General features: G+C 37.1%; 1 protein-coding gene across 3 annotated transcripts in view; it reads right to left on the bottom strand.

Annotated features, from left to right (window-relative positions):
- Positions 1-3,070: 3,070 nt before the first annotated feature.
- LOC117409450 (neuronal membrane glycoprotein M6-a-like) overlaps positions 3,071-9,479 on the bottom strand; it is a 96,835-nt gene continuing 90,426 nt past the window's right edge. For 2 of the 3 annotated variants that reach the window (XM_034015538.3, XM_034906816.2), the window contains exon 7: positions 3,071-5,348. In XM_034015538.3, coding sequence (XP_033871429.2) covers positions 5,196-5,348 — 153 coding nt within the window. In that variant the 3' untranslated portion in view covers positions 3,071-5,195. Of the gene's footprint in view, positions 5,913-9,479 lie in introns of all 3 variants that reach the window. The other variant, XM_034015539.3, reaches the window with a different exon arrangement.

Genomic DNA, 9,479 nt, shown 5'->3' with positions numbered 1-9,479 from the left:
TTAAAGGGTAGCTTTATTTGTAGTTTGAAATAGTCTTTGTGATTTCAGATGTCATAAAAAGCGATTTTTAGCAAAAAGAAAATCAATTGATCTTAATTTTAAATTGTCCACATCGCCATTTGTATTACCATTGAGCCTGTACCATATTGAGATGGTTGCTGTTGTATTGCCAGCAAAATAGAACATGGTCCTAAACTGGGTTGTTGACAGCACGTTGACCACCATGGTCACACAAGGGCAACAGAATGATCTCTCTTGTTGCCATCAGCAAATATTGTTTGTGGAGGGAAAGGGTAGTTAATTATATATATATATATATATATATATATATATATATATATATATATATAAACTTTTCCAAAGATTCTGGCTGGGGACAGGTAAGTAAGCTGGGCTGAGTTGAGTGGGGGACGGTGGGGGGTGATGCTGGGACGCCAGAATCACCGTCGAGCCCTCTTGAAGTGTCGTGGGCTAGTCGACGAAACACTGAGGATGGAAGGTGCCCACTTGAAAACCCCAGAGATGTACCCTACTTAGCTCAATCCAGACGGTTGTCATGCTGATGCGCTGGGGAGGCCGCACTTTGGTTGATCCCCGGAGCCAGCATCGCAGCCGTTGTGTGTGCTGATGCGCCAGGGAGGCAAAATAAGCTGATCCCTGGAGCCAGCATTACACTTCAGCCATTAACACCAGACAGAAGGATATCTACATCATCATATGGAAGGAAACGTAAATGGATGGAGACACATATGGATCACATTAGTTTACTGTAAAGCTACGTCTTAGTTGGTGCTTATCTTGGCGAGAGCCGAGTTCAAATCAGCATGAAGTTTTAACATCTACTCTCGTGTAATGGAAATCATAAACTTTTCCAAAAACATTACAAAATAAAAAAAATGTTTGTGAACTTAAACTTATGGTAGAAATATTTGCTTATAAGAGCATATGTCATTAAGCCAGCAATGTTATAGAAAGCTGACTGCACAGCTATTACTTTGTTGTTGGATTTTAACAGTATTTATTTTTTTACAATGCTCTATTTCAACATCCCTAGAAAAATCCTACTCGACCTGGATAGTCATTATTTTATACTCTTTGTTTTAATTTCTTTCTTGTTGTTTGTTTTGTGCAAACCCTTTTTTTCCCCAAACAGGCACTTCCAAAAAATAATAGCGTGTCATTTGCGTAATAAAACAATTTTTTCTGGCTTTCTAACTTTTCTGGATTGTTTCTCTCTCTCTTTCAACCACCTAGACCTTTTACATACACAAAACAGGTTGTTTCCATTACTCTGATTACTTACATAGTAGGCCACTTCTTGAGTACTATGGCAACATTCAACCAAAAATTATTCTAGTTCAATTAACCAAGCTTTTTTGTCACTTTTTAAATGTTGTTGGATTGGATGCATACAATCCAACAGGGTTGTCCTGTAGTGGATTCTCTATAGAAAGGTGAATTGTTTCCTGCTGTGACCCTCTACCCACATGCAAAACAGCATTGTATGCTATAACCTTAGTCATGAGTCATTGCATCCCAACATAAGAAATGACTAATGAAGATGGACAAGGGTAAACACATAATGGTTAGAATACTGCGCAAACATTATTGAGTACCATATTAAATTACATGAGTGAAGATGGTCAAATAACTAACAAGACCCTGAATAAATATATGTGGGGTCTCTATCTATACCACGTGTATTCTATAGTTTATAGATGCCAAATCAGACTTCATTATAGTTATTATTATTATTAATTTCTTAGCAGACACCCTTATCCAGGGCGACTTACAATCGTAAGCAAATACATTTCAAGTGTTACAATACAAGTAATACAATAAGAGCAAGACAAGTAATACAATAAGTGGACAATGTAAGCAGGATATTTTACTGTGTATATGCATGTGTGAAATATTCTTATTGACTTTGGTTACATTTCTGTATACATTAAAGAAAATATACTATTTTAAACTATTTCACTTTTTAAAGGTTTATATTTTATGGATGTGTTGTCTAGCTATGTTAATTACAGGTATTTACTGTGCTGGTCTGATGAATGAGAGTTACCTGTACTTAGCCACACGTGGTGAAAAGGGATAATCTATACAGATGTGCTTAACAATTGAAATAGTTGTGGTGATACACTTTTCTCATAAAGTTACTGGACAGTCTAGTCTATTTGTGGTAGTTACTCCACTTATTTACTATCCATCTAAATAAATACTTTATGGAAGACATTGTTGCCTTTCTAAACAACTATCAATTGTATATCCTGATGCAACTACATTAGGAATGTGCGGTTGGAGGCTCAAAATCACTTGAAAGATTAATGAGACAAGTTGATAAACTAAACTTGTAATTGGAATGAGCTTTAACATAGTGGGAAGGGACATAATTCCTCTCCTGAAGGTTCATACTGTGGTTACTATAGTATGAGGCTGTCAGTGTTCACAACACAAGCTCCCTTTAAAACTTAGTAGACACCTGTGGCAGGGTGCCCTGCCCCTGTGCGTATTTTTGAGTTTTATGTTGTATGTGGTGTGTTATTGTTGGTGTGTATATATTGGTGCACGGGGTATAAATTGGGCTATGTAGCACGAGTTTTGTTAAAATTTATATTTGTATTTAGGCCTGTGTGTTGTGGATTTACTTCCTGAACTGACGTCACCATGGAGCTGTCCGTGACAACGCCAATGCAATGTAGGTTAATAGTTTTTAAATAATCTAAACAGTGTCACGGGTGCCTGTTCGGTTATTGTGAGATTAACCCTTTGTATACCATAGTTTCTATGCCAACATCTAAACATGTCTCTTTAATTACATATTTCTGTCTGTCTAAACATCCAGGGAGGGCCCTATTTTAAATATTTATCTGGCAGCACCATTTAAGCTGAACTCCTTTATACAATGGACTGCAATTGCACCCTTAAATTGTCAATGTACCTTTTGGTTCCTTGTTACCTGTATGTTTCTTCTTGCATAGCAGCTTTTATCTCAAGACTTTGAGTAAAGTCAAATTAAACAAAAAAAAAAGGGCTTGTGTAACAAGTTAAATGAATTAATAACAAGTACACAAGTGTATTTTATTTATGCAAGCAATTTGTTCCTACAGTTCAAAAAAAGCAACCATCAAGCTGTTGGCACATTTATGTACAAAACAAATTAATTTTACAGCCTGCTACAAAGCATTCTTTGTGAAAGTACAAAAGACTAATACAAGGATAAGCCAAAAGCATCATCATGTTAATATTGAATAGTTAACATCATTACAGTTATCAATATAAGACATGGTTTTATAAGCTATAAAGAAACAAATCAAACACTACAACCTAATAATATCAGAAAGAGATTTAGCATAATACTGTTAGCGAAGGAACTGCAATACTTCACATATCATACAACACTTGACCCAGCAAGACAGTTTAAGTGTAAAAAAAATACTTTTGAATCAGTAAACTATTACCATTTAATGCATAACCATGCCACAAATAACAGCTATAGTCACAGCATTTACCTAATACAAGATTTGTTAAAAACCAATGTTAGATGACTAGTAACAATACAGAGATTAACACTGGTTTTAATAGAAATGCACTTACACCAATAAAGAGCTCACAATGATTCAATAAGTGCACAAAACTAGCTTTTGAAACACTGACAAAACAAGAATTGTCAGGCTACAAAATTATGAAAAACATACTGCAAAACCAAGAGCAGTATAAATAAGCAAGACAGATCCAAAACACCAAGTCTGGTCCAGAATTAAAGATAACATTTTATTTGTGACATTTGATGTCTTCTATTAAACAATTCAACAAACATCTTTATACCCCATGGAGATTCTTAAAGAAAGGGAAACAGGGTTTTTTTTTTTTATTAGGTATTAAGATTCAGAATTCTAGCTACACTTCAGCTACACCATTAATTCTCTGCTACCAGTCAAGTTCATACAGTTTTAGTCAAATTAGCAATTAACATTACGGACAACTGGTACAATACATAAAACAAAAAGGTTCGATTGTGACATCTCCTTGGGGCATACTATTGTAAAACCCAATCTCTCAGGACGCATTAGTTTAGACTACCCTGTCTTGCTAATTAAAATCCTTCTCTCAGCCTGAGATGTAAATTAACAAGATAGTAGGTCAACATAATTCATTCTCCTTGAAACTGTTTTTTTTTTTTCCTTTAACTGGGATATTCACGTATTCTCTGTGTTGGCTTGGTTTAATATTTGTTTTAAACCGAGATCAATATGTTTTTCACAAGCATCACAGTAACATAAATAATTGGGATAAGTATGTTTTCTGCAGTAAGATCCAATGGAGTTAACCAAAAAATTCAAAATAAAACTACCCCACATGAGTGCATGCATTTAAAAATACTGGCTTCAGATAGAAACAAATGTATAAAAAAAAGGTTTGCATGCGTAATTATGGCTTGCAATGAACTAAAACAAATGCAATCAACTACAGAGTCTGTCCAAAAGGCTCATCCATTAAAACATATCCAAATTGTTGCAAGTATCAACTCAGCATCTTTATCATCTTTCTGATGGGTTATGATTTGTTCAGTTCCTTACAGCAATGCTGAAATCAGTTAACACTTGACACAGCTGGCTTAACTAACCAGTCCTTCAAATATATTGGTAAAGCTATGGCATTTTGTGAAATGATCAGGTTATATTGGCTGGAGGAGAAGCTACATATTCTTCATACTGTACTGTGGTGCAACACTTTTATTGTCAAAAACTGGCACTAGTTGATACAAATCTATGTATTTCTGGTAAATGTCGGACTGTCTGGTAATTTAAAACGACAAGCCATTTTTATCTGAAGCCCTCTAAAATGAGTGTTGAAGAAAAAAATGTGGTGAAAAAAGTGATGGAGCCCCCACCCCTCCTAAAATAAATACAGTGACATTGAATGTTAAATGGTAAAGCAATGAAAACTTAAAAACAGAATTAAGATAAACTTACTACTTACTAAATTAAAAAAAAAAACGAAACTGATCTCAATTTAAAATACAAAAATAACCGCCAAATAAAGGTAAAGGGATATCCTCAAAAACGTAGTTGGGTTAATGTCCCCCAAGACCATGTTTATGTGGCAAAACCCTTACAATGGTTCAACCCCCCACCCCCACCCCCACCCCAAAGAAAAAAACAGCAGGAACTTAAGAAAAAGTGTCTGTTTTATGTGTATGCATTGAGTCGCTCTTTTGAGCGAGTGGAGTGGATGTCATGAAGCTCTTGTTCTTCCTTTGATTTGATATCCTCATATTTTTGCATTCTGCATGCATCTTTCACATAAGCCCAGTTGGCAGAGAGGACCATTAGGTAGTGGATCTGAAAGAAACAATTAGTAGTGATTTAGTAAGGAGCTGGTTTAGTAGCAAGGAATACTGTATTAATATGTTACTAACAATGTAATAATATTGTTAGGGGGTTGTACATGATAAACAAGATAAATACACAGACAGCTAAACACAATGGACTCTGCAATTTTATTCATAAGCAAATCATTATCCAACCAGTGATATTATAAACAAAGAATAAAAAGCTATTAGTTGTTATGTTGCATAATGGATAACTGCCCAATGTATCTGCATTCTGCAACTGAAGATCAATTCTGTGAGACTGACAGTAACAGAAAAGCTTTGCAGTCAGTGCTAGTAAAGCCTTTGAGTTAATATAATCATGTCTTTATGACAGTGTTTACAAGAGCATAGCACTTCGATATTCCTTGAGGGTAAATAGTGAAAGCCTGAGCAAATCTTCTTGGCCGCTCCTGCTCCTGAAATGTTTGATGTTTCTAGGATGACATTTTGTTTAAAACTTTGTGCAGTATTTCCCCAGACTGTGATACTTCACTGCAACAAAGTTACGCATCAGAACTGAAACACTCATAACCTGTTGTAACAGTGAGAGATAACAACAGAAGAGAAAAGTGAATCATTAACACTCCTAGGTGACATTCATATCTCAGAAACAAAATGCTTCAAACAAAAGTAAATAATCATGTTTAATCAAAAAAAAGACTTGATAAATGTTAGTCATGAGCATACGAAAGAATGCAACAATACCACAGTTACCAATTGTCCTGCTGATATCTAGCCCAGAGAAGGGTAGAAGACAATACATTTACTTTCACTCCATCACTGCAAAACTGCTTTTACAGTAACAAAGAACCAAACACTGTTCCGCATTAATGTGAATACCACATTTTACCACTTGGAGGAGTGTTACTACATTAATATGGAACATGTAAGTATTCAGCAGATACTTGTTTTTCAATTATTATAAAAACATTTTTTTTAAAAGATATTCTCTTTCTCAACATAAAGAACACAGGGGAATTATCTTTTATTCAGAATGCAGTAAAACAAGGTAAAGTATAGAAAGGAGTTACTTGTCTACCACAATTTTTTTTTTTTTTTTACAGTAAACTTCACTGTATTGTGGTCCAACAATGTTGTTTTTAATATTATACATCACTTTTTTATACAACACGAAACAGAGCCAAGTACTTTAATGAACTGGCATCTCAGCCCATTGAATTGAATGAAAAGGCAAGGTCTTGATGCAAACCACAAACCATACAGTTCAAAGACATGTTTTACCATTCAACTAAAGAGCAAGCTCCGTAGTCGAGATTTAAGCACATGTCGATGCCGATATCCATCACATATTGTACAAATTAAAAGTGAAGTTAAATTTGCATTACAGAATTTCCCATTACAAACTATTTCCTAAAAATGTACTGAAGAATAAATAGGACTCTCAAAGATCATCACTGTCTTACGCTGCAATACACTGTAAAGCCATAAATATTTGCGAGCCCTTTATTATGCGTTCTTCGCATATGAAAAAAAAAAAAAACATTTTTGGCATGAATATCGAATTCCCTTAGCAATACATACTTCATATACTGCAACAGGTTGCCAACATTTCTGGAGCAAAATAAGTTTTGTGGGTGTGATTCGCCAAATATTTTGATTGCAAATAAATATGGCTTTAAAGTATTTAATTTTTTCAGATACACACTGAGGTGAATTGCAGCTGTGACTGATCAGAAAAAATACTTGCCACATTGAAGGTTGGTTAAGAAGGATTAACAGTGTATTGGTTCTTGACCTGGTGCACAGGGGTTAGGTTTTAGAGAACGTGCTCTTTGGTAATTTCAACTTTTGTTTTTCTCATAAGGCTAAACAGAAGGTGTCAGTCAGCCTTGTATTCAATGCTCGGACAGGGCTTTGCAACCTGGTATTTAGTCAGTGCACCTGTCTAGACAAATTGATTGCCTTTCCACCCTTGTTACTCAGGCATTCTGCTGTAGCTTTAACATTTCCTCTCATCAGGGGCTCTCATCATTGCAGACTGTCCTGCTGGCAATAGACAATCTCCTTTTCATATCAGATTCCTTTCAGGAACCAAAACCTTGTTATCGTTCCATCATAACAGCTGATTTAATTGTGGTATTGACTAGAGGTACTTGGGTTTATTGATTTAACCATCAGCTTTTCATTTATTACAAGTTTATGTGGTACATTTAATACTATATCATTTTAAATAATAGTTGGAAATGTAGCATTCAAGTTATCAATTGTTAGCAGATAAAATATATGTGCAATTGTGCTTTTAAAATCATTTGAATTTCCAAACCATTACTATAATCCAAAAGGAATTTAGTAAATGACTATATTCATGGTTTAATCTAGTAATCAGTGGACAAGCCTAATGTTCAGGATGATCTTGGGATAGGGAATAGGTAAAAATATTAGTATGTACAACTAATGCAACTGCTATTACAAATAATGTATGTTTGCCCACATTATGCAGTAGAGGCAGTACATTTTTTTCTATTCATAAAGTCTCAAATTCTTCAGACTTCAGTTTTTGTCCATTGGGGGATTTATGTTTTGTTTTGTGTACATCTACATGTAAGGTCTACATTTTTTTTCCCTTGTCAGTCAAGTCAACCCTTTTACTCGCTTTACAAGCCATCATCTCAAAAGACCAAATTGAGTGGCACAAGTCAACATGTCTATCACATTTCATCCTCCTCTCTGTCTGTTATGAGTGCATAAATTAGCATCTGTTTCGTACTGTATTAAAAAGCAGACATTTTAGAAGTAGCCTTTAAACCTGTCTTAACCATTGCAGAAAAAAAACCCAAAACGTTAGGTTACTTACCATAACCTTGGTTCCCTGAAAGAGAAAACGACCACCAACAACATTAGGTATGGGATATGCCTGCCTATTGGTAGGTATTTTCTGAGCTCTCTATACCAGAGCTGCCGATAGGCCCCTTCCTGGGATGACGCCCTCGGTCCCGCCTACCGAGGGGTTAAAACCGTCATACTGAGGAAGCTATTTCTCTTTTTGCATCGAAGCCGTGAGGGCGACCGATGCGACTTCGCGGTTGGTGGTCGTCTTCTCTTTCAGGGAACTAGGGTTATGGTAAGTAACCTAAAATTCCCTTTCAATTCGAAGACGACCAACAACAACAACAACATTAGGTATGGGATAATGTATACCAGAGCCGTCGAAAGGGAGAAGGAACGGCAGCATACGAGGGATGCATCAGAACCGTATAACTGAAGGTTAGCGGTGCAAGCGTGCAACCTCAAGGACCCTCGTGCCTATTGAAGGCAAGGAAGTATCTACCACATTCAAACAGTAGAAGCTGGAGAATGGTTGTGGCGTACACATTTATCAGATAGCGAAGAGGGCCCAAGATGTAGCCAACCCTCTAGTAGAGTGCGCAGCTACTCTCCCAGGTGGGGGTAAGCCAGCACTGTCATACGCCGCAGAGACTGTGTCCGCAATCCAATGCGACAGTTGCTGCTTTGAGAGGGGCTGTCCTAGGGTCCGTATGCCGTGACAGACAAAGAGCTGGTCAGTGTGATGCAGAGCTCTTGTCCTATACATGTAACACCTCAATGCCCACACCAGGCAGAGGAAATTCAATTTCCTGTCCTCCTCTGAAGCAAATGGAGGTGGATAGAAAGACTCCAGTTCCATAGATTGATTCATGTGGAAGGCTGTAATCGCCTTGGGAAAGCAGGGTTTGTACGCAGTGACACCCTGCTGCCATCGTCCCAAATACGTATACACGGGCTGTGCACCGTCAGCGGCTGCAACTCACTGACCCGCTTAGCGGAGGTGATAGCCAAGAGGAAGGTTGTCTTCATAGACAGATGCTTCAACTCAATGGAGTGTATAGGCTCAAACAGGGGCCTTCATGAAAGCCTCCAGTACAACATTAAGGCTCCACTCGGGGCGAACGGTCCTCCTAGGAGGGCGTAACTGCCGAGCGCCCTTGAGAAACCTGGTTGCCAAAAAATGCGCACCCGGAGATACCAAATCTATAGGGGCCTGGCACGCAGAGATAGCCGCTAAATACACCTTCAATGTGGAAGGTGACCTACCAGCATCAAGCAGTTCTTGCAAAAACTGCAAGATAATTGGCACTGG

The sequence above is a fragment of the Acipenser ruthenus genome, chromosome 2, assembly GCF_902713425.1.
Source record: "Acipenser ruthenus chromosome 2, fAciRut3.2 maternal haplotype, whole genome shotgun sequence".
NCBI classification, from domain to species: Eukaryota; Metazoa; Chordata; class Actinopteri; order Acipenseriformes; family Acipenseridae; genus Acipenser; species Acipenser ruthenus.
This window is presented reverse-complemented; position numbering and strand designations above follow the sequence as displayed.